At 42.5% G+C, this 26,747-nt stretch overlaps 1 protein-coding gene across 4 annotated transcripts in view; it reads right to left on the bottom strand.

Moving 5' to 3' along the window:
- Positions 1-26,747, bottom strand: part of CRADD (CASP2 and RIPK1 domain containing adaptor with death domain) — a 231,769-nt gene that overhangs the window by 31,167 nt on the left and 173,855 nt on the right. Inside the window, exons 3-5 of one of the 4 annotated variants that reach the window (XR_008511758.1) lie at positions 17,558-17,664; positions 16,117-16,221; positions 15,556-15,679 (exon numbers count right to left, since the gene is read on the bottom strand). Coding sequence is in view for 2 of the 4 variants with exons in the window: in XM_009248100.4 (XP_009246375.1) it covers positions 24,773-25,074 (302 nt within the window). In the remaining 2 variants the exon portion in view is untranslated. Of the gene's footprint in view, positions 1-11,965; positions 15,680-16,116; positions 16,222-17,557; positions 17,665-24,301; positions 25,075-26,747 lie in introns of those variants that run through there. The other 3 variants (XR_008511757.1, XM_009248100.4, NM_001133066.1) reach the window with 3 other exon arrangements.

Here is a 26,747-nt window from a genome sequence, read left to right as displayed (position 1 = left end):
AAAACATAAATTACATAAGAAGACAAAAACTATCAGAGAGCTAAGAGAATATATTGGAGGGAGGAGGAGCCAAGATGACCGAATAGGAACAGCTCCGGTCTACAGCTCCCAGCGTGAGCGACGCAGAAGACGGGTGATTTCTGCATTTCCATCTGAGGTACCGGGTTCATCTCACTAGGGAGTGCCAGACAGTGGGCGCAGGTCAGTGGGTGCGCGCACCGTGCGCGAGCTGAAGAATTCTGCATTTCCATCTGAGGTACTGGGTTCATCTCACTAGGGAGTGCCAGACAGTGGGCGCAGGTCAGTGGGTGCGTGCACCGTGCGCCAGCCGAAGAAGGGCGAGGCATTGCCTCACTCGGGAAGTGCAAGGGATCAGGGAGTTCCCTTTCCTAGTCAAAGAAAGGGGTGACAGAAGGCACCTGGAAAATCGGGTCACTCCCACCCGAATACTGTGCTTTTCCCACGGGCTTAAAAAACGGCGCACCAGGAGATTATATCTCGCACCTGGCTCGGAGGGTCCTACGCCCACCACGGAGTCTCGCTGATTGCTAGCACAGCAGTCTGAGATCAAACTGTGAGGCGGCAGCGAGGCTGGGGGAGGGGCGCCCGCCATTGCCCAGGCTCGCTTAGGTAAACAAAGCAGCCTGGAAGCTCGAACTGGGTGGAGCCCACCACAGCTCAAGGAGGCCTGCCTGCCTCTGTAGGCTCCACCTCTGGGGGCAGGGCACAGACAAACAAAAAAACAGCAGTAACCTCTGCAGACTTAAATGTCCCTGTCTGACAGCTTTGAGGAGAGCAGTGGTTCTCCCAGCCCGCAGCTGGAGATCTGAGAAAGGGCAGACTGCCTCCTCAAGTGGGTCCCTGACCCCTGACCCCCGAGCAGCCTAACTGGGAGGCACCCCCCAGCAGGGGCAGACTGACACCTCACACGGCCGGCCGGGTACTCCAACAGACCTGCAGCTGAGGGTTCTGTCTGTTAGAAGGAAAATTAACAAACAGAAAGGACATCCACACCAAAAACCCATCTGTACATCACCATCATCAAAGACCAAAAGTAGATAAAACCACAAAGATGGGGAAAAAACAGAGCAGAAAAACTGGAAATTCTAAAAAGCAGAGTACCTCTCCTCCTCCAAAGGAACGCAGTTCCTCACCAGCAACGGAACAAAGCTGGACGGAGAATGACTTTGACGAGCTGAGAGAAGAAAACTTCAGACGATCAAATTACTCCGAGCTACGGGAGGATATTCAAGCCAAAGGCAAAGAAGTTGAAAACTTTGAAAAAAATTTAGAAGAATGTATAACTAGAATAAACAATACAGAGAAGTGCTTAAAGGAGCTGATGGAGCTGAAAACCAAGGCTCGAGAACTACGTGAAGAATGCAGAAGCCTCAGGAGCCGATGCGATCAGATGGAAGAAAGGGTATCAGCAATGGAAGATGAAATGAATGAAATGAAGCAAGAAGGGAAGTTTAGAGAAAAAAGAATAAAAAGAAACGAGCAAAGCCTCCAAGAAATATGGGACTATGTAAAAAGACCAAATCTACATCTGATTGGTGTACCTGAAAGTGATGGGGAGAATGGAACCAAGTTGGAAAACACTCTGCAGGATATTATCCAGGAGAACGTCCCCAATCTAGCAAGGCAGGCCAACATTCAGATTCAGGAAATACAGAGAACGCCACAAAGATGCTCCTCAAGAAGAGCAACTCCAAGACACATAATTGTCAAATTCACCAAAGTTGAAATGAAGGAAAAAATGTTAAGGGCAGCCAGAGAGAAAGGTCGGGTTACCATCAAAGGGAAGCCCATCAGACTAACAGCAGATCTCTCGGCAGAAACTCTACAAGCCAGAAGAGAGTGGGGGCCAATATTCAACATTCTTAAAGAAAAGAATTTTCAACCCAGAATTTCATATCCAGCCAAACTAAGCTTCATAAGTGAAGGAGAAATAAAATACTTTACAGACAAGCAAATGCTGAGAGATTTTGTCACCACCAGGCCTGCCCTAAAAGAGCTCCTGAAGGAAGCGCTAAACATGGAAAGGCACAACCAGTACCAGCCGCTGCAAAATCATGCCAAAATGTAAAGACCATCGAGACTAGGAAGAAACTGCATCAACTAACGAGCAAAATAGCCAGCTAACATCATAATGACAGGATCAAATTCACACATAACAATATTAACTTTAAATGCAAATGGACTAAATGCTCCAATTAAAAGACACAGACTGGCAAATTGCATAAAGAGTCAAGACCCATCAGTGCACTGTATTCAGGAAACCTATCTCACGTGCAGAGACACACATAGGCTCAAAATAAAAGGATGGAGGAAGATCTACCAAGCAAATGGAAAACAAAAAAAGGCAGGGGTTGCTATACTAGTCTCTGATAAAACAGACTTTAAACCAACAAAGATCAAAAGAGACAAAGAAGGCCATTACATAATGGTAAAGGGATCAATTCAACAAGAAGAGCTAACTATCCTAAATATATATGCACCCAATACGGGAGCACCCAGATTCATAAAGCAAGTCCTGAGTGACCTACAAAGAGACTTAGACTCCCACACATTAATAATGGGAGACTTTAACACCCCACTGTCAACATTAGACAGATCAATGAGACAGAAAGTCAACAAGGATACCCAGGAATTGAACTCAGCTCTGCACCAAGCGGACCTAATAGACATCTACAGAACTCTCCACCCCAAATCAACAGAATATACATTTTTTTCAGCACCACACGACACCTATTCCAAAATTGACCACATACTTGGAAGTAAAGCTCTCCTCAGCAAATGTAAAAGAACAGAAATTATAACAAATTATCTCTCAGATCATAGTGCAATCAAGCTAGAACTCAGGATTAAGAATCTCACTCAAAACCACTCAACTACATGGAAACTGAACAACCTGCTCCTGAATGACTACTGGGTATATAACGAAATGAAGGCAGAAATAAAGATGTTCTTTGAAACCAACGAGAACCAAGACACAACATACCAGAATCTCTGGGATGCATTCAAAGCAGTGTGTAGAGGGAAATTTATAGCACTAAATGCCCACAAGAGAAAGCAGGAAAGATCCAAAATTGACACCCTAACATCACAATTAAAAGAACTAGAAAAGCAAGAGCAAACACATTCAAAAGCTAGCAGAAGGCAAGAAATAACTAAAATCAGAGCAGAACTGAAGGAAATAGAGACACAAAAAACCCTTCAAAAAATAAATGAATCCAGGAGCTGGTTTTTTGAAAGGATCAACAAAATTGATAGACCGCTAGCAAGATTAATAAAGAAAAAAAGAGAGAAGAATCAAATAGATGCAATAAAAAATGATAAAGGGGATATCACCACCGATCCCACAGAAATACAAACTACCATCAGAGAATACTACAAACACCTCTACGCAAATAAACTAGAAAATCTAGAAGAAATGGATAAATTCCTCGACACATACACTCTCCCGAGACTAAACCAGGAAGAAGTTGAATCTCTTAATCGACGAATAACAGGATCTGAAATTGTGGCAATAATCAACAGCTTACCAACCAAAAAGAGTCCAGGACCAGAAGGATTCACAGCCGAATTCTACCAGAGGTACAAGGAGGAGCTGGTACCATTCCTTCTGAAACTATTCCAATCAATAGAAAAAGAGGGAATCCTCCCTAACTCATTTTATGAAGCCAGCATCATCCTGATACCAAAGCTGGGCAGAGACATAACCAAAAAAGAGAATTTTAGACCAATATCCTTGATGAACATTGATGCAAAAATCTTCAATAAAATACTGGCAAACAGAATCCAGCAGCACATCAAAAAGCTTATCCACCATGATCAAGTGGGCTTCATCCCTGGGATGAAAGGCTGGTTCAATATACGCAAATCAATAAATGTAATCCAGCATATAAACAGAACCAAAGACAAAAACCACATGATTATCTCAATAGATGCAGAAAAGGCCTTTGGCAAAATTCAACAACCCTTCATGCTAAAAACTCTCAAGAAATTAGGTACTGATGGGACGTATCTCAAAATAATAAGAGCTATCTATGACAAACCCACAGCCAATATCATACTGAATGGGCAAAAACTGGAAGCATTCCCTTTGAAAACTGGCACAAGACAGGGATGCCCTCTCTCACCACTCCTATTCAACATAGTGTTGGAAGTTCTGGCCAGGGCAATTAGGCAGAAGAAGGAAATAAAGGGTATTGAGTTAGGAAAAGAGGAAGTCAAATTGTCCCTGTTTGCAGATGACAGGATTGTATATCTAGAAAACCCCATTGTCTCAGCCCAAAATCTCCTTAAGCTGATAAGCAACTTCAGCAAAGTCTCAGGATACAAAATCAATGTACAAGAATCACAAGCATTCTTATACACCAACAACAGACAAACAGAGAGCCAAATCATGAGTGAACTCCCATTCACAATTGCTTCAAAGAGAATAAAATACCTAGGAATCCAACTTACAAGGGATGTGAAGGACCTCTTCAAGGAGAACTACAAACCACTGCTCAAGGAAATAAAAGAGGATGCAAACAAATGGAAGAACATTCCATGCTTATGGGTAGGAAGAATCAATATCGTGAAAATGGCCATACTGCCCAAGGTAATTTACAGATTTAATGCCATTCCCATCAAGCTACCAATGACTTTCTTCACAGAATTGGAAAAAACTACTTTAAAGTTCATATGGAACCAAAAAACAGCCCGCATCGCCAAGTCAATCCTCAGCCAAAAGAACAAAGCTGGAGGCATCACACTACCTGACTTCAAACTATACTACAAGGCTACAGTAACCAAAACAGCATGGTACTGGTACCAAAACAGAGATATAGATCAATGGAACAGAACAGAGCCCTCAGAAATAACGCCGCATATCTACAACTATCTGATCTTTGACGAACCTGAGAAAAACAAGCAATGAGGAAAGGATTCCCTATTTCATAAATGGTGCTGGGAAAACTGGCTAGCCAGATGTAGAAAGCTGAAACTGGATCCCTTCCTTACACCTTATACAAAAATCAATTCAAGATGGATTAAAGACTTAAACGTTAGACCTAAAACCATAAAAACCCTAGAAGAAAACCTAGGCATTACCATTCAGGACATAGGCATGGGCAAGGACTTCATGTCTAAAACACCAAAAGCAATGGCAACAAAAGCCAAAATTGGCAAATGGGATCTCATTAAACTAAAGAGCTTCTGCACAGCAAAAGAAACTACCATCAGAGTGAACAGGCAACCTACAAAATGGCAGAAAATTTTTGCAACCTACTCATCTGACAAAGGGCTAATATCCAGAATCTACAATGAACTCCAACAAATTTACAAGAAAAAAACAAACAACCCCATCAAAAAGTGGGCGAAGGACATGAACAGACGCTTCTCAAAAGAAGACATTTATGCAGCCAAAAAACACATGAAAAAATGCTCACCATCACTGGCCGTCAGAGAAATGCAAATCAAAACCACAATGAGATACCATCTCACACCAGTTAGAATGGCAATCATTAAAAAGTCAGGAAACAACAGGTGCTGGAGAGGATGTGGAGAAATAGGAACACTTTTACACTGTTGGTGGGACTGTAAACTAGTTCAACCCTTGTGGAAGTCAGTGTGGCGATTCCTCAGGGATCTAGAACTAGAAATTCCATTTGACCCAGCCATCCCATTACTGGCTATATACCCAAAGGACTATAAATCATGCTGCTATAAAGACACATGCACACGTATGTTTATTGCGGCATTATTCACAATAGCAAAGACTTGGAACTAACCCAAATGTCCAACAATGATAGACTGGATTAAGAAAATGTGGCACATATACACCATGGAATACTATGCAGCCACAAAAAATGATGAGTTCATGTCCTTTGTAGGGACATGGATGAAATTGGAAATCATCATTCTCAGTAAACTATCACAAGAACAAAAAACCAAACACCGCATATTCTCACTCATAGGTGGGAACTGAACAATGAGAACACATGGACACAGGAAGGGGAACATCACACTCTGGGGACTGTTGTGGGGTGGGGGGAGAGGGGAGGGATAGCATTGGGAGATATACCTAATGCTAGATGACGAGTTAGTGGGTGCAGCGCACCAGCATGGCACATGTATACATATGTAACTAACCTGCACATTGCACACATGTACCATAAAACCTAAAGTATAATAATAATAAATAATAAAAAAAAACTGTCCCCTGCAAAATAAAGTCAATTTAAAAAATTATTTAAAAAAAGAGAATATATTGTAAACATGAAGCAGTAGGATGCTATTTTGAAATGGCGCATTCATACAACAAAAGAGTCTTAGCATTAAAAATATTATGTTATAAATTAAAAATCCAGTAAGAAGGCTGGAAGTGAAATTTGATTAAACCTTTCAAAGTACAACAAAATGACAAAAAATAAAGAGAGAAAGGGTAAGGAAATTTAAGGATCAAGCCAGGAAGTCCAATATCCAAACACTATGAGTCATAGAAAGAGATAAAAAGAAAACAGAGTAAATGAAATCATCAAAAAATAATTTAAGAAAATTTCAAACTGAAAGTCATTGTGAGATAAAAGTTCCTATCAAGTGTCCAGCAAAATGAATAAAATATATTAGTCAGAACATATCATTGTGAAATTTAAGAACACTGGAATCAAAGAAAAAATTCTAAAGCTTCTAGAGAGTGAAAAATTGGTTAGACTCTAATAAAAAATCAGAATGACCATTAATCTTCTCAATGATGCTAGAAACTAGAAGTAATTATGCAGAAAAATGAATTTTATAGAATTTTATACTGTTGGTATAAAATAAAATACCAACTATCAAATAAAATAAAGTCTTTTTCAGACATATAAGCTCTCAAACAGCACAGCCTCTATGCACCTTTCTCAAGATGCAAGTGGAGGAGCTCCTCCACCAAAATAAAGGAGTAAAACAAGAAAGAGAAAGATATTGGAATGTAGGACAAAGGGGATCCCACACAAGAAACAAGTGAAAGAAATCCCAGCATGATATTGAGAGAAAATCTTCAGGATAACAGCCATGTAGCAAGTCTACAGGGCAACTTATTTATATTGGAGAAAGCCAGAAGACTGATAAGGATCTAAGATGATGAAATTGATAGAATGTTTGCATGGGAACATTTTTGAGAGTTTGGGGATAAATTAATGATAAATACACAGAAACTAAACAAACAAACAAGAAGAGGAATTCAAGGTTAATCCAAAATCTGGATAAGGAAAAGTTACCATAGTTCAACACTTGTATTGTCATATTAATACTGATCCCATCAAAATTATGGTATAAATATTGAGATAATGAAGGATAAGAAGTGTGTGCCAGGGGAGGCTGGGGGCGTTTCCTGACCATCTTGTCATAACTGGGCAGATCCCCAAACCATTTTTTCTTTGTTGGAGGGAAAGATGGTATTAAAGCCTGAACTGAAAGCAATATTTTTGAGGTTTACTCACTTTGCCCTGAGTATCTACCATATATACATGTTATTAAACTTCTGTTAGTTTTTCTCTGATTAATCTATCTTTTGTTACAGGGGTCAATCTCAGCTAAGAACTACAAAAGCATTGAGAGAAAATTATTTCTCCAAATCATTTTTCCTCTTCTACATTGTCAACAGAGAACAGAAGGAAAGAAGTTCTTATGAGTGCCAACTGTGCCTGGAAATTCCAACAGTGAAGACACATACAGGTAGGTGTGTGGCTGAAACACTCACCAAGAATCTCAAATATTGGGACAATCACTACTCAAGGAAGCCCTGCATTACAGGGGAGGCCACCCTGCTTGAAGGTCTGTTTATTTCATAAACAATGAAGCAGGGGAGGGAATTCTTTGGATTTTTACTTGGGAGCCCAAAATTCAGACTGACCAACAGTGACCTCAGATAATCTTTGCTGGACTTAACAAATTCAGAGGATAGACCATGTCCCAATCCTGTGGATGACTTAATAAGATTAGCTGTTTGGAAGGCAGGATACACACCCATCATCTCTAAAGGGCAGGAGGATTATTGCTCAGAGGGTAGAGTAAGCTAATGACATTTCACTACAGAAATGCTCCATGGGAACAAAAGAAAGGGTTTGGGGTGGGAACAGAGAGCAATGAAGATTCTTTAGAGAAGTCCAGAAGGAGCTCATATTTTTTTGGCCAAATAAAGTCAGAATACTCTCTAGATCACTCAGATACTACGACAGCTTCGTAGTGCTGCGCCTGTAATTGTGTGAGAAAGAAAGAAAATTTAAACCATTTATCTAAAATCAGTGTTGCCAGCAGTGGGGTGTGGGATCCACCTGTCTTCCTTCTCCCTGAGAATCAGCTTTTCCTACATTTTCTCATGCAAAAAAGGCTATGGATGAAACATCATGAATGGAGTGATTTTCCATCAGCCTTGAGACAAATACCCTATTAAAAAACCCATGCTGTGCCCTGCCCACAGACTGTCTCAGACCGGATCATATTGGCTGTTTACTAAATACCACAGGGCAGTAACTGCAACCTCACTTTGCTCTCCTGTTTCGTAGGACTTGATGGCTGGTGGCAGGCAGGACCTATTAAAGATTGTCTATTTTATTAATCTCACTCATTTGTTCTCTATAATGATAATGGGAGATAGATCACTAAAAATCCAGCTGGTGGGCTGGGCACATACTGATAGGCAGCTGACATCGCCTTTCTGAGGCCCTGGACAATACTTCAGGGGTTTATTTAAAAAACAACTCATAGGGTCCTAAGTTCAAATTTTGGCACTGCTATGTATTTTAACCAAATGACCTTGGCTGAGTTAGTTAGCTTCCTTGAGCATCAGTTTCTGGCCTGTAAAGTAAATGAAAAAAGGCTAAAACTCTGAATCTCAAAATGGCTCCTGGCTCCTAAGATTGTCAGAGGATTAAATGACACAATGTACTTGATATCCCCTTCCATGTGCCAGGGGCATAATAAATGCTTCATCATTGCTGCTTCCTGTCCTTTGTCTCCCCTTCCCTGCCTCTCTGTGCTCACTGCACACGAGTGTGTTGTTCCTGAAGAATGAGTTCATTGAGACTGAACAGGAATTCAGTTAATTGAACATGTGCTAGCATTGCCCTAAATAAATACAGTCAGCGCTCCACATCCGTGGGTTCCACATCTCGAGATTCAACCAACTGTGAATCAAAAATATTCTGAAAAAAATAACAATACAACAATAACAATAATACAAAGAAAAAACAAGACAGTATAACAACTGTTTACATAGCAAACATTGTATTAGGTATTGTAAGTAACCTAGAGATGATTTAAAGTATACAGCAGGATAGCCTGGCATGGTAACTCACATAATTCCATCACTCTGAGAGGCCCACATGGGAGGATTGCTTGAGTTCAAGGCTAGCCTGGGCAACATAGTCATCTCTACAAAAAATTTTTAAAAATCAGCCAGGCATAGTGGCATGCACCTGTAGTCCTAGCTACTAGGGAGGCTGAGGCAGAAGGATCCCCTGAGCCGAGGAGGTTGAGGTTACAGTGACCTGGGATCACTCCACTATACTCTAGCTTGGGCATCAGAGTGAGATCCTGTCTCAAAATAAATAAATAAAGTATACAAGAGGATGTGGTAGGTTATATGCCAATACTACATCATTTTATACCAGGGACTTGAGCATCCATGGGTATTGCTTTCTGCAGAGGTCTTGGAACAAGTCTGCCATGGATACCAAGGGAGGACTGTACCAGTATGCAGTTCCTGTGCAGCCTATAACTAGGCAGGGGTTGGGGGAGTGGGGAAGGTGATACATGGGGCATCATCCTAGGCTATCTGTTATGAAAAGCTTTTCTGTGCTAACCATAGCAAGACCTCACTGGAGCTTGGGATGTTTTGCTGTAGCATCTACAGCAAAACTGTACTCCTGGGAACAGCTGAGCACCAAGGATGTGAGCGTTGGAACATTCTGGTCTAGGATTTGTTGATTCACTCTTTCAGCAAACATTGCAAACCTGAGTACAAGCCAGGCAACACTCATTCATTTGTTTATTCATCATCAAATATTTCTATAACATTTATTCCATGCCTGACATTGTTCTAAGCATTCAACAAATACTCTCTCATTGCCTCCTTATAACGGTGTTATGAGGTTGGTTCTATGATTATCTGTCTTTCAGAGGTAAGGACAGTGAAGCACAGAGAAGTTACATAACTTGCATAAGAAACATGTGTAAGATTTTTTGACTCAATGACAGTAGCATTTACAGTTCTCCATCACTTGCCCCGTACTGAGGGGTACACATACGTTTTTGTGTTTCCTTCATTCACTGAGACCTTCGTTAATCATGACTTCGTGTGCCAGACACTGCATTAGGAAAGAAGGGGACACAAGACACAGGTGGGCCCTCAGAGAGCTACATTTCAAGGAGGCAAATGCCAAGTGACCCTCACTTTTATCCTTGACTTTGGAACCAGCAAAGAGAATTGACTCAGGTCAAGAATGCTGTCATTGTCATTGGGATAGACTACTTTAAATAAAATAAATGATGTTTATGGGGCATTAAACATGTGACCTTTGCCCTTATATGGCTCATGCTAAGGAGTCTATGTGGTGTACTTGTGAAGACCTTCCTGGTTCAGAAGAGAAAATGTGTGTGAGGCTAATATTCCCATCAAAATCCAACAGGAGGCTGGGCACGGTGGCTCATGCCTGTAATCCCAGCACTTCAGGAGGCTGAGGATGGAGGATCCCTTAGGCCAGGAGTTCAAGATCAGCCTAAGCAGTATAGTGAAATCTCATCTCTACAAAAAATATAAAAATGAGTCAGGCATGGTGACACACACCTGTAATCCTTGCCACTTGGGAGGTAAAGTGGGAGGATTGCTTGAGCCTGGGACTTCGAGGCTATGGTAAGCTATGACTGTGCCTGCCTGGGGAACACAGCAACACCTTGTCTCTATATAAAAATAAATAAATACATAAATAAAATCTAACTGGGTATGTGGCCATAGCTCCAGTGTTTCCCAACTTCGCATGTGTATCGTTAATTAAGAATAGTTTGTGTTAGGTATTTATTTTTATGTGTACTGTAAAATATGTAAATAACATTGACCCATCATTTCAAGTATACTGCTGTTTGGAATAAATAAAAAAATTTAAGTGAATTAATTCAAAGAGAAATATTAAGTAATGGCACAGGTGGTACTTTAGATATTGAAAATTAGCAAAGTGGTGCTCATGTGAAGCATACAGCAGTGCTTATTGGGGGTGTTACTGGTATTTTGGGTGGGGCAACTCTTCATTCTGTAGGATTATCCCCAGCCCCTGCCCATCACATGGCAGTAATGCTGCCCCTAATCCCCACCAATGTGTGGTGACAGCTTCACACACACACACACACACACACACAAATGCCTCCACACATTTTCAAAGGCCACATAATAGAGGCCTGGGGGGATCTGGTATCACCTCTGACTGGGAACTATTGCTAAACGGAGGCTAAAGACTTGTCAGATGCCCCACTGGAAAAACAAACAAGCTATGTTCGGGTATTTTTGAAGTAGAATGAAGGGAAGATAAAACTCAAGTTCAATTACCAAGCGGCTTAGTTGGGGAGGCACCACAGTAAGCAAATGAGAACTGAAATGAGAAGATAGCAAAGGGATGAGAAGTCCTGGCAAGCGTGGGGACAACCGCAGAGGCCTGGGGCTATAGACAGAACTTTCCTGGCTCGGGGCTGCTGTTATGGGGCAAGACCAGTTCCTTCCTGCTTGTCTTACAGGTGCCACCTGGCATCTGACAACAACCAGAGACAATGCCCACTGCCTCCTGAGGAACAGGCAATACAACCACTGCATGAACAGAAATGCAGTATGATACCAAGCCAGGCGATATTTTGCAAGGATACAAGTCATATAATCAAAAATGTGACTGATTTATTAATCATTAAAGAAGGAAAAGAAGGTTCCAGAAAACCATGGGTCTCTTTCCATATGCCCCATAATATGCTATTAACAGTAAACATGAATTGTTGGAGGAGGAGAATAAATCAATGTTTTTTGCATACCACCCAAGATACTGTTCGTACCTTTTTAAAAATCTTGGTTATTACTGGCTCCTTTGACCACTAGTTTTCCCATTACACCCCAAGGTTGAGTGTTCTCTACCTCAATGTGTCTGTGGGACAAATCTTTCCAAAGATGTTAATAGGTGGTGTCATGGAAGAGAGGTTTTCAATGTCAAATAAGTTTGGGAAATACCACACATTTCTGATTTGGAGATTCACAGTTCACACTGGCACTTTAAAAGTGTTGAGATTTCTTCTGTTTTCTTGGTAGTTTAAAGGGTGAAATCCAAACTCTTGGCCTGGTTTTAAAAATTAGCTGACTCACCCCACCTTACTTAACAGATTTAATTTTCATGAGAGGCAGACTCACAACAACGGCTCCTCCTAGGCATCCTATCCATCTTCACTTCTGGGCCCTCTCTCACCTTCCCCCTTTTCCTAGCACACCTTTCCCAGGCTTTCCACTTACTCCATACTCCTGTCAAGCCCCAGCTCAAGATTCATCTCCTTAACTCCTATTTCCTACAGCGAACTTTCTCTCTACTGTGAAACTGTATATATACAAGGTGGTGTCATGTCATTTTGATTACTTCAATGTTGCCTTGGAATTATCCTCGGGGTATATGATAAAGGTAGTTTGTAAGCAGCTTTGCCTATTTTCAACTTCTCATGGGAGCCTATTATTGCACCATGGGCCTTGCAGAAAAAAACACTGCTGGAAACATTTCCTGGTGGACGTGCTGATGGCTAGCTTTGTTCCTTTGTAAGACCACTTAGATTCTCTGTGGAGAAGGAAAAAGGTTTAATGGACTCACAGTTCCACATGGCTGAGGAGGCCTCATAAAGGCATGATGGAAGTCAAAGGAGAAACAAAGGTTCTCTTACGTGGTGGCAGGTAAGAGAGGTTGTGCAGGGGAACTCCCATTAATACAAGCATCAGATCTCATGAAACTTATTCACTACCATGAGAACAGCATGGGGGAAACCGACCCCATGATTCAAGGATCTCTACTTGGCCTTGCCCTTGACACCTGGGGATTATTACAATTCAAGGTGAGATTTGGGTGGGGACACAGCCAAACCATATCACCCTGTCTTCAAAAAAGAAATAAAATAAAATAAAATATATTCAGAACCTGACCACTGCTCACCACCTCAATGCACAAGCTATGTTCCCCTGGAAGCTGAGTCTGAGATGGAGCTGAGTGGGCAGGGAGTTTACTAGCGGGTACTCTTGGGATCAATGCCTGTGGAAAGGGAGAAGTTGGGCTGTGAGGTAGTCACAAGGAAGGCCTGCGCGGACTCCTTGAGGAGCTCTGAACTGGGATGACCCTTAGGAGTTCTCCTGAGTTGAGGTGCAGGGCCAGGCCTTTGTAGCCCTCACTAACAAGACTCCAGGCAGGGGAAGTGTCACTGGGCAAGAAAGCTGTCTTTAGCAGAGGCGATTCTTGAAGAGGGCTGACAGCCAAAGGCCATTAGGTGGAGTTTCCTGGCTGCTGGAGGAATAAATGTTTAATTCCCGAAGGAGACCTAAGCATCCTCCACCATACTTCACTATGGCCATCTTGATCGGAGCCCCCGTCTTCTCAAGAGCAGTGCAACAGCTCATCACTGGTCTGCCTGCTTCAATCCTCTTATCACACAAGCTAGGGTAATCCTTTGAAAATATGTTAGATGATGTCCCGTCTCTGCTCAAAGCCATCATGTCAGTACCTTCCTGCCTCAACCTGAGTAACATCCAAAGTCATCACAGTTGTCTGTACGACCCCACAGCCTCTGCTCCCTCAGCTGTCAGGCCTCAGCCACTACCCTTCCCCTCTTTATAACGGCACTCTAGAGACTCTGAACTCCTCGCTGTTCTTTGAAAATCTTGGCAAGTTCTGTTAAAAGAAAAATTTACGCATATTAAAATTTCATGAGTTTATTTGAGCTTTAAATGATTCAGGAATCGGGCAGCACCAGACCACAAGCAGCCCGGCGCTCCGAGGGGAGGAGAGGAGGGGGCTTTTATAAGGTGTTAATGGAAGCAAGACAAAGAAAATATTTGGTTACAGCAGAAAGTCCCTGGTGAGAGGTCAGTTTCTGATTGGTAAAGTCTCTAGTTAGAAGTTAGCTGGCAGTTTCTGATTGGTTATGCTGGTTTCATTTTACTGCTTACATTGAGTTGGTTTTCCATTTGCTTAGGTAGGAACCAAAGGTGCTGAAGGTGGCTCAGCTAAATGTCCTCCCGATTAATTATTTTAACAGTTCCCATCTCAGGGTTGTCCCATTTTACTGTTCCCTCTGCCCAAAATGTTCTTTCAGGCCTCAGCACAGCTCCCTCCCTCGGGTTTTTACTCCTGTCACCTTCTTGTGGGGGTCTTCTCCGGCTGACCTTTTGGAAACAGTACTACTCCTTCGCCTGGCTCTCCCTGCCCTTTGCTGCATTCTCTGTCTCCATAGCAAGGGGCTCGAGGGGAGAAATTACAGACTGTCACATTGACTGCTATATCCCCACCACATATATTTATGCCTGGCACATGGCAGGTGCTCAAAAAGTACATTTTGAATGAATTTCTATAAGCTACAGAAAAAGGTTCCATGGTTGGTCCAAATTGAAAATTGGTCCATGATTCTCTAGGAAAGTAAGAGGAGCTGTGTTTCCTTTCCTGTTGCTTAGCTTTGGTCAGACAGGCCATTTGTTTTTCTTTATTCAAATTAAATAAGGAGTTAGCTTAAGTATCTCTTATTGAACAAGCAAACAGTTAAGATGTGAATTCTGATATTATCTCATACCTAAACCTTATAAAAACTTGGTTTTTTGTTTTTTTTTTTTCATTTGCGTTGGCCTCTTAAAAGTTGAAGAATTTTGACACTGTTAAACTTCCTCTAAGGCTTTTGTTCCCTAAAAGCAGTGATGGTTAAGAAACCCCCTACATGAGCCAAATACAGTGGCTCATGTCTGTAATACCAGTACTATGGGAGACCAAGGCAGGAGGATGGCTTGAGCCCAGGTGCTCACAGCCTGGGCAACACAGGGAGACCCCGTCTCTACAAAAAAAAGAAAAAAAAAATTAGCTGGTCGTGGTGGTGCACCTGTAATTCTCTAGTCTCAGCTACTTGAGAGGCTGAGGTAGATCACTTGAGCCCAGGAGGCTGAGGTGGCAGTGAGCCATGATTACACCACTGCACTCCAGCTGGGGAGACAGAGTGAGACCCTGTCTCTTAAAAAAAAAAAAAAGAGAGAGAGAGAAAGAAATCTCCCACCCTTTTGGTTTCAAAAGAAAGAGCCATCCCCACAAGGGACAACCCAGCCCTGGAATATTCTGTGATAAGACCCACCTTCATCCTTCCCCAAGGCTCCCATGAGGAAGCATGGGAGACCAGGACCCCTTCCTTTCCTTTGAGTTATTCTTCATTAATAAATGTTCTCCCTATTGCAAGGGCATGAATAAAATCATATCCTTAATTGTCCAGTGCATTTTGTCTTTCACAGTTTGATGCCAAGACTTGGATATAATTGGACCTCACCTTCCAATTCCCAGTTACTCCACACAGGTAACGAGGCCTTAGGTCATCTCTAAGTTGTTCGGTGGGATGGAGTAGAAAATTGGTGATTCCTTTCCTCCCCATCATAAGGATCATGGCCAACACCCTATAACAAAAGACAAGTTAACCAGAAAAAAAGTAACAAATGTATTTGATTATAGCTTTTTAAAAAACAATTTAAAACAATTTTATTTTAAAAAATGAAAGCACTTACATTAACCCTAAAAATATAAATATAGCAAACAGGTAACTGGGTGTGTAAAACACTCATCTGCACACACAATCAGGCATTTATGGAAGCATATGCCCCACCGTGCATGTAAAGACAGGTTTCATTTGCACTTTATTGCTTCAAACAATGAACAGCCTATTTGATCATAGTTTTACATGACAGGTGAGCCTTTAGAACGAAGACCCAGAGATTCAGGAGAAGCTGTCTGATTTTATGCTTAGGTTTGATGAAGCAGGGACAGTCATGTGGAAATGTGATTGGACAAAATAAAGATATGATCTAATGGAAATAGACTGCGTAGGGAAGCCTACCCAGGCCTGGCTGTTCAGATTCTTCTTGGCCTCTCCGTGCAGCATTCCTTCCTCCCAGGTATGGGGTAGGACCCCTCTGGGATGAGGGTCTTAGTTTCTTTATGGCTAAGTGTTACACAGAAGAATGGTGGAAGGTTAGAATAATATTCCTAGGTTTTATGGCTGGCTTTGGGGAAAGGAGTTCTAGTTTCTATGACCCATCTTGGGGAAGAGGGATTACAGTTTCTACGGCTTATCTCAGGGGAGAATGAGGGGTGAGAGACAGAGCGGGCAGCAGAAGGTCAGAGAGAGACTTTGCTTCTGAGGCTGCTTCGGAGGCTTTCATTTTGGGGTATTGTTTTCTGAGTCCCAACAGTGGCAATGATGTTTATTTTCAACAAAAGGGAGGACTGACAATGTTGAACTTAATCTAAGTCTTGTACTCTAAAAAGTAGAGATGTTAAGAAATCTTCTGCCCTTTTGGGTTTTAGGAACTGGCTAATTGCCAAGGACCACACAGGCTTTGCATACTCTGAAGTAAGACCCACCTCCGTCCTTCCTCATGCTCCCATAAGACTCTCTTTGTCCCCATAAAAGCCAGGCTCATTCCTTTTCTTTGAGATATTTCTTATTAATGAATGTCCTCCTATGGCAACAGCCTGAATAAAAATCATATTCTAATTTACTGGTGTATTTTGTCTTTCATACTTTCATAAGGAGGGGATTTGTGTTGGGAGGGTTTATTTATAGCCTTAAAGTGTCTGTTGGGAAATCAGCAGCTGACAATAATGAGTGACCAAAGAGCTCTTGACAATAGATAACAGACAGCCAAAGGGTCTGCTCCCTCAGCAGAAAACCAGCATGAAGCTCAGTTTCAGAGCAGGGAATAATTATTACTTCCAGAGGCTGACAGAAACTTGATTCAAGCAGATGGTTGGACAAAAATATATTGTTGGAAGTAATTTCCCAGCATAAAATATAAATGTCACTTTATATAATTTGTCCATGAAATCAACTATCTCCAATGTGCTAGCCACAAAAGACTCAGTCCTTCTCTGTCTGGGGGCTCTGATTGTAAAGAGATAATGTGGAGGCAGAAGTCCCTGGAAGATGGAGACTGTCATACATCACATGTCTACAAGCTCTTGCTCCCCCTCTTGCCATGTGATCTCTGAACAGGAAGCTCCCCTTTGCCTTCTTCCATCATAAGTGGAAGTAGCCCAAGGCTTTCACCAGATGCCCAGTCTTTAGTCAGCAGAATCGTGAGCCAAATCAACCCTTTGTCTTTATAAATTACCCAGCCTCAGGTATTCCTATGTAGCAACACTAAATGGACAAAGATAAACCACTACCTACTATTTATATTCAAAGAAATATTCCCTAGACAGACACCCTCCTTCTTGGCCAGGGCACATACCAGGAGCACCAAATTCATCAGCAGTCTGTAACTGGGCTTACTTACAGCATTTGTAGGCATTTGTCGTCCTCGGATTAGCAACGAGCTGATGAGTCGTGCTGAAGACCTTGATATTGGCCAAGTCCTCACGAAATTGATTCATCTTCTAGAAGCTGACAAGTAGGAGGTTATATGTCATCAAAAGAAAGACCAGTAACTACTTGATCAAATCCAATCCGTTTTATATTTCCTCCAAATATTCTCCATTAAGAATGTAATTTGACATCAAAAACAGGCCTGCTTAGAGATAGAATATGAAAATGAAATGGAAACATAGGAGTATTGCCAAGATGTTGGGTTTGTTTTTACTTTTTAAGTGCTCAAACCTGGATTTCATAGCCTATGCTTTGAATTAACAATAGCTATCAGAATTATTGCCATATATTTTGCGTAAGTTTAATAGACAAGTCTTAATTGGCTCACTGAACTGTGTCTTTGTGAGACTTTAATTTTCCTGTAAGAACACTAAATGCCAACAAGATAGACATCCCTGTTCTTCTAAGCTTTGTTTATAGTTCCAAGAAGTAAACAGGCAGTTATTACATTAAAAAAATTCCCTGTATGCCAGCTACATCTAATTTGAATATGTGGGAGTTTTAGAGGAAAAGGGATAGGGATGTCATAAAAAAGAACCCCAAAATATGCCTAATACCTAAAACTTGAAGCCTGATCTTGATCCCACTGTGGATTAACAAACCACATGTTTCTCAATGTCACTGTTATCTTGATGTATAGGATATTTGCCACTTAGTTTCTAAATAGCTCTGAGATCGCATTTTGGAGGCATATTTATCTTGCATACCCATGGCAAGGAGAGCCATTTGTCAAACTGGATGTAAAATAAATTAAATGCGATTCTGCTGCCCATACACATTAAGGCCTCCCAAAGAGACCAACATGCTAACTTGGGCAGGACTTACAAAAGCTCAGTTGAAGTATTACCTCCTCTGTGGCCAACTTAATTGCTCCCTCTGTGCTTGCCATAGTTGCTGTGGTTATAGCTGTCTCCCCAACAGGCTGAGATCCTGAGAGCAGAGACTATGTCTTGTTCATCTTTGTATCTCTGGTAACTTGCATTAGTGTTTTGTAATCAGCAAGAATTTGCTCAAAGACTGTAGGTATTCATTTAATGGTAGCCAACTGTTAGATCAGAATCCACCCCAACTCTAGTATGCTCTGAAGTGTGCCACAGTTCATAGCCACTTATCTTCAGAGTCCTGATAAAGATATTGAGGGACTATGCAGTTTCTATTTCTATACCACAAACATCTGCAGGAGGTGATTCTACCCTCACACTTCTCAGAGCCCTGGGAGGGTGAAGAAGATTAGAAAAACTGGGCCGGGCGCGGTGGCTCACGCCTGTAATCCCAGCACTTTGGGAGGCTGAGGCAGGCGGATCACGAAGTTAAGAGATTGCGACCATCCTGGCCAATATGGTGAAACCCCGTCTCTACTAAAAATGCAAAAATTAGCTGGACTTGGTGGCATCCACCTGTAGTCGGGAGGCTGAGTCAGGAGAATCGCTTGAACCAGGGAAATGGAGATTGCAGTGAGCCAAGATCATGCTACAGCACTCCAGCCTGGCAACAGAGCAAGACTCCATCTCAAAAAAGAAAAAGAAAAAGAAAAACTCTGATAGCCAAAAGAATTCAACTCAATGGTTTAACAAAACATCTCTGCCAGGCACTGTTCTAAGCATGTTAAACCTTTCATCTCATGGAATCCTCACTGTGACCATAGGTGGGTACTGTTATTGTTTGCATTTTACATGTGGGGAAACTGGCACCCAAAGGTGGAGTAACTTGCCCAGGTGATAGAGCCTTAGATACAGCCTTATTATTTCCCATACCTCTTGCTTCCCAAGAAGCCAGGCAAATGAATCATTTCTCCTCTGCATCCCCATAGACTTGATACTCAGGCACAGGCTTGATTGCACTGTGTTGTAATTAGAGCTTCATGTCTGTCTCATTGGTCAAACAGTGAGTTCCTGGAGAAGAGGAACTGTGTATTTATTACTAATCTTTTCACCTCCCTGCTTAGCAGAGTGACTGGTGTGCAGTAGCCTCTGCTTGAGAGTTTGCTGAATAACTGAATGAGGGGAGGCTCTGTCCAAAGCTGCCACACCTGGAGAACTCCCCAGAGAAAGGGATGAAGACAGATTCATCCTGCTGCCTCAGGGCTCTGTGTGTGTGTGTGTGTGTGTGTGTGTGTGTGTGTGTGTGTGTTTATGTCCAACAGCAACTTTCACAGTGGGCCACCGAATTTTTTTTTTTTAAGACGGAGTTTTGCTCTGTCTCCCAGACTCGAGTGAAGTGGCGCAATCTCGGCTCACTGCAACCTCTACCTCCTGGGTTCAAGCGATTCTCCTGCGTCAGCCTCCAGAGTAGCTGAAATTACAGGTGCTGGCCATCACATCTGGTTAATTTTTATATTTTTAGTAGAGACAGGGTTTCACAATGTTTCCCAGGCTGGTCTCGAACTCCTGGGGCTCAAGTGATCCGCCCGCCTCGGCCTCCCAAAGTGCTGGGATTATAGGCGTGAGCCACCACATCCATCCCTAAAATTTTTTTTTAAAGTTTTTAAAAAGTATTAAAAAGTCAAAATAGTTTTTAAAAATGTTATTAATACTTTAAGCCCAGCGATTCCACTTCTAGGAGATTATGCTAAGCATCATCATGGCTGTTATGTCTAGAGGCCATAAACATAAACCTGTGTGGCTGAGCAGGTAGTGAGCAGGTGGAAGGAGCTGGGCAAAGGATGTGCATTCTGTGGGGTGGGGGATGGGAAGGACTGTGGCATGCTAGAAAAGGCTTGCCTGTTATTGTGATTCAAGGACAGGGATCCAAAGAGTAGCCAAAGGTTGTTTTTCAATAGGGCCCAGAAATCTCAATTTAAAAATATTGGCTGTGGTGGATTGCAAAAAATGGACCCAAATTATTCCCCTCCTCTCTCCATGCCTTTTGGTAGAGCCCTCCTGCACCGACTCTGAGCTGGCACATGACTGGCTTTGGCCAGAGATGTCAGCTAAAGGGATGCAAACAGAGGCCTGAAAGGTGTTTCCACATGGCGGCTTGCCTTCTTGCTGTCCGGGGAACCCCTGCCACTACTACCAAGTAAAGAAGGCAGGGTAACCTGACAGATAAAAGGTGTGTGACCTAGACACAAGTGACCCATTGCCCCAGGAAATAGCCTGCTACTTTCCAGGCACATGAGTGAGGCCGTCCTAGAGCATCCTGCCTCAGCCAACCCACCAGCTGACCACAGATGCACAAGAGAGCCTAGCACAAATCAGCTGAGCTGGCCCAGATCGGAAGAGCAAGCTGAGCCAGCTCACAGAATTGTGGGCCAAATTTTAAGCCAATACATTTGTTGTTTTAAGCCATTACATCTTGGGGGTGGTTTGCTATATAAAAAAGCTAATTGAGAACAAAATTAAAATATGTTTGGCACTAAACAAAGCAGGGATCCAGTTCATTGTAACGTATGATGAATGTAAAGATTTAACCACAAGCAGTCCGTTCCTTGCATCACTGTTTATAACAATGAAAAGGCAAAACCGACCTAAAGATCCATGCAGGGAAGTGGTTAAGACATGATGGTGCATCCACATACTGGAAAGGTATGCACCATTGAAAATGACGGCAGCGAACAGTGGCAACATGTAGACTATCAACCCTTCATAAGCGTGCCATCAAATTTTGATCAACAGGTAAAATTCATTTGCCCTCCCAGAACACGAACTCTTGTGGAAATGAAACACGAAGCTGATTGGATCATCAGGCAGTGTAGAGGCCATCTTGCTGTAAGGAAGAGATAAAATCTCAGAATAAAGCCCAGACTGTGCTAAACTTTGCTTTTTGAGGATATAAGAGTGCACAGAGGGGAGCTGTAAACAGCTCTACTCAAATAGTGGAACATGGTTCCAAATGGGGATGGAGCAAAAAGTGGGACAATGGTTTTGAGAGTGAAAGGCATTGCTATACTTATTGTCATCTTTTTAGTAGCTAAGTGTCCTTTTATCTCTTCAAACATGCCACCAAAAATTATAGGACTCGAAAGTGTGTTGTGAACACAAAGGATATTGAAATCATTGGCACAGAGAAATAATGACACAGAAAGACAGTTTGATGTTATATAAAAGATGCCACTTGTAAAGCAGCAGGTACGATATAATCCCATTCTTGTAATAAAATTGAAAACTTAATTTAGTTAATTTTAAGCCATGAATATAAAGATCATTTGGAGTATGCCATTGAGGAATATTAAAAAGATGCATCATTTTAATTACACATTTTAGTCTCTCTAAATAGTCCCACATTGACAAAAAAAAAAATAAGTCAAGTGTATTATCAGTTGGAAAATATAACACTTTTTATAAGGAAATGCAGAGAAAATCCTATTCTTTTTAAGAAAAGAATATGTGGCAGAGAAAACTAATTGGAGGACAGGGATGAAAACTGGGATGTACAGTGCTTTGATGGGAGTAGGGGTAATTCTTATTTTTCTTCATCTTATTTATTGTGTTTTTTTCAAACTGCCATAATAAACATGTACTTTGTGTTGAGAAAATTTAATAAAAGTTATAGTTTTAAAAACATGAAGGGCCACACTCATGCATGCATATGCACACACACACACACACACACACACTCCAACCCAACCCAAAGTGGTGCAAGACTATATATTCATATACTTTTTGTCAGTGCCTGCAAATGCTCTTGCCACCTCGCTGCATTCACTCAGAGTTTTCTTGGGGTAAACAGTCTCTGAAATTGTAGAATCTTCTCCCATACAAAACACAGGAAATCCCTGCAGGCTCTTCACCTCCCCAGTTCTGTTAGGAGGCAGGCAGCTGCTATGTAGCATTATTCTTCATGGCCAGAGGTAGTACCAAGATAGGGATTCAGCTGCTCTGTTCTTCCACTCTGCAAATCTTCTGCAAGAACGTGAACAGGCCAGGGAGGGGCTGCTGCCATTTGGTGGTGAAGACACTCTGCTTGTGAAGGGCAACAAGTCAGAGGTCTCTAAGGGCCCCCTTGTCCCTGTCTGTCTGGCCCATCGTGGGCTTGTTCTTCACTAATTGTCTCTCACTGCTGACAGAGCCCACAAGTGTCTTTATGCGCGACAGATTTCTTGCAAATGGTGAATGGCGGAAAGATGACCCAGCTAATCATCAGACCTGCTTCTAAAATGCCATCTAGTCAGATGCAGCAGAGCCCAGCTCTACTCACTCATCCATGAATGTGACTCTGTGCTGTGAGAACAAAAGCCAAAGCAACTCTCTATTAGGAAACCCAGGGGGAAGACAGCAATGTAACAAGTCCCAGGTTCAAAATGACAAGTGATTCACTGAAGATGCCACAGCAGTACAGTCTATCACTGGGCACAGTGATACAGCCAAAAGCAAGAGAATTTTACAAGATAATGCATTATTGGCTGGGCTACAAAATGAAAAATTTGAACTGATAAGGCCAGTAGACTATCCTTTTGAACCGAATTCACTGGAAGAATAAACTGGCACAGCAGCTCTTTTTTAGTAACAGGAATATGGTTACAAGAGGCCTGAAAGGATGGTATCCACACACTATTGTCATCTTTTTAAGCACCCACTTCGTGCTCAACTCTACCATTCTATAAACTTATTCTTGGAATGGAGAGAAATAAAAAACATGATTTTTTTCTCCTTTTTGAAAAATCCTGAGTTATGTTAAAATTAGGAAACACATTCCATAATTATTAAGAGGGATAGATCACAGATTGGCCCCATTGTAAAGTTTATAAAATCAAATCCCATTTTAAAGCTTAGTAAGAAATGTGGCAATAGTAGCTCCTCCCACAGTGCCCTCAGCTTTCAGCCACTATTCAGCTTTGCCTGTGGTCTAACAATACCTTCAGCCACAGTGGCGGCAAACTAACAGCTACCATTTCCTGAAAGCTGACAATGAGCTGCATCTGGATGTGCTGTTGGCGGACATTATTGCTTTAATCATCACAAAGACCTCAGAGGTGAGTACAATCATTTCCCCATTCTACCAATGAGGAAACTGAGGTGTAGAGAGGGTAAATAACTTGTCCAAGGCCATACACCTAGTAGGCAGGGAGCAGGATTCAAGCTTCTTCAATGAGCATGCAAGAGAGAAGGGGAGAAGCCCTGTGGAGCAGCTGGAAAGGCTCAGGAGCCGGCACCCAAGCTCATTCACCCTAGGCCAATCACTCAATCTCTGTACAGAAGGAGGTGAACCACCTTGCCCACTGCCCCACAGCATTGCCGAGAGGTCCAAATGAGATCACATACAGGAAACGCCATGAAAACAGTAAAGCATTCTATAAACACCATGTGCTATTGATAAAAGGACAGAAGACTAAATCATACTCTTTAGGAGCACAACACTTCAGTCATTCTGGCTTCAATGGAAAGACCACACCCTCTCTCGTCCCCTGACTTAATGCTTTCAATAAACAGCACAGGATTTTCTTGAGCGATCTTTTAAAGATGAAGGGCTCGGGTATGCATGCTGGTCCTTGAACTGGTCTTTGCAGGGAGCTTTAGTGTCTTACAATATTTAATACAGACATCCTGCCTGAGCTATTTATCCTGACTTGGGAAAGTAACCATTTCACTGTTACGATTAATTCTGTTCCAAAAAGAAAAAAAAGACTATTGTAATTTTACACCCTTAATCTATGCAGCACAGGAATGAGAAAGAAAAAAAAAAACCCAACACAGTACTTTCTCATGAATGAGGCACATTATATATAGTAATTCACGTTTTATTATTTTATCATTATGAATAGTAAAGTCCACAGTTCAGTCCTCAGACAACATTCAGGTAAATGTTTTACATATGAGACACCTGCCTGTAATGTGATGACATGATATATATACATATATATATGGATATATATATATGTATATATATTTTGAACCACTGTGATTTACTAGTCTATTAAAATGCCATTACACATTTAAAAACTGAACAATTACAACAATGCAATCTTCAAGCAATTAAAAACAAAGAATTGTTGAGGCAACGTGGGAGATCTGCTGAGTAATCTGGCCTTTCAAGTAATGTCTAGTGGAAACCCTGTTTTCTCCCTCCATCTGAAGATCATTAAAAATAAAAAACAAACCTACACAAAAAACCACCTGCCCTGAGTGAAAGCCAGGATTCAGCCCACATGACTCAGGGACACACTCCCCAGCAGTTGCTGAAGGCACCATCACTCCAACATGTGCAGGAGCAGCGAGGGGTCCACCTCCACAGCCCGCAGCCCATTGTGCAGGCTCTGGAAGGTGGCCTGCTTCCCGAAGCGCTGCCGCCAACGGATGAAGGCCTCCACCACCTGCGACTGCACGTTGTGGGGGTGGTTGGCCTTACAGCGGTAGATATCCGTCTGGGACAGTCCCAGAGACAGCACCACGGGCTCCCACTCAGGGCCCAGCCTCTGGGCCAGCTGGTTAATCTGCCGGTCTGAAGGGGAGCTGTTGAGGATGTGCGAGGGGATCCCAGTCAATCTGTCACCTGAGGAGGAAAAAGACACCCTGGTGAAATGAGCAAGGCAACAAACACATCATTTGGGGGCAGAAATGAGAATCGTGGGGAGAAGAAGGCAATGCTTCCAAATGGCAGAGCCAATTGGCTCTCGTCTTCCTGGGGGCTGCTCTGTACAACGCCATGATTCAGGGCTTCAATGCTGTTAAGTATCTATGAAAACGTTTTTTACACAAACTTTTTTTTTTTTTTGAGACAGTGTTTCACTCTTGTCACCCAGGCTGGAGAGCAATGGCATAATATTGGCTCACTACAAACTCCACCTCCTGGGTTGAAGTGATTCTCCTGTTTCAGCCTCCCAAGTAGCTGGGATTACAAGCAACTGCCACCACGCCCAGCTAATTTTTGTATTTTTAGCAGAGACGGGGTTTCACCATGTTGGCCAGGCTGGTCTTGAACTCCTGACCTCAGGTGATCCACCTGCCTTGGCCTCCCAGAGTGCTGGGATTACAGGCATGAGCCACAGCACCCTGCCTGTTACAGAAACTTTGAAAGCAACAAAATAAAAGTAACTAGAAATCCCACCAGAAAAACTCATAGATAATAACTGGTCTATTTCCTTTGATATACAAAACACACATGAAGGGTTACCTTGTACATGCTGCTTTGTAACAGGCTTTTTTCACTTCTATCCCTTTTACTCAAGGCCAGGCAAGGCATTCTGGGGGAATTAAAGAATGGCTGCCCAGACCCCAGCTCCCTCTGGCACTGTCTGTGGCCTTAGTGATGGGGCCTGTTCCAAGGCTGGGAATGCCCCTCCCTGCAGGAAAGGCAGGTGCTAGAGGACAAAGGCTAAACCAAACAGCTACCCTCCCCGATGAGGTTGAACTTGAAATATTACTGAGAAAAGGTGTAGCTGCTAACAGAAGCCGGAGCTAAGAGGGCTGCTGAGAACAAAATAAACCTAAGAGGCCATGGGGTAGCAGGAAGGGAAGAGAGCAGGGTTTGTTCGTAGCAGAGGCCACAAGAGTGGAGTTACCGTTCTGGCAGAGCCCAGAAGAGGAACAGGAAGTATGAAATGGGGCAACGAGGAAATCTGACCTTACACTTCCTGAACTAGATTCTTATTTGTCTGAGGCCAGTCTGCTAAGAAGTATGACATTGAGTGAATGGTTATAAATGTGCCCAGCAAAACCAGTGAGCAGTGCCTTTGGGTGTACAGAAGGAGCTCCTAACTTCATTAGGGAAGGCCTTCCAGGGGAAGGAGGCTAAAGCTAAGCCCTGAACACTAGGAGGAGGAGCTAGGTGATGAAGGAGGAACAGGGCGTGGTGCAGCTCGAGAAGAGGGAATTGCATGTGCAAAGGCCCAGAGGCAGGAGAATCACAATGGAGGAAGTGAAAGGCATTCACAGCAGCCAAGTGCAGAGATTGAGAGGGACTCCAAACATCCAAAGCCATTTGCTAGGTTCAGACATTTGTTTGACAGCACAGTACACTATGCTCCCATCCATCAGCACCACAGGGATTCAGGTCAGTCTACTTCACGCTCACCAGTCCACTACTGTGTTTTGATTTATGATTCAATAAGAAGGCAAAGGCACCTTATTACAAGAGCTGATGTTTTCCACAGCCCATGCCTTTGGCCTCTGGGCAGTGGCCAGCACTTTAGAGATGAATTGCAAAAATATTGTCAAGGGCTCTTT

This window comes from Pongo abelii, chromosome 10, assembly GCF_028885655.2.
Source record: "Pongo abelii isolate AG06213 chromosome 10, NHGRI_mPonAbe1-v2.0_pri, whole genome shotgun sequence".
Lineage (NCBI taxonomy): Eukaryota > Metazoa > Chordata > Mammalia > Primates > Hominidae > Pongo > Pongo abelii.
This window is presented reverse-complemented; position numbering and strand designations above follow the sequence as displayed.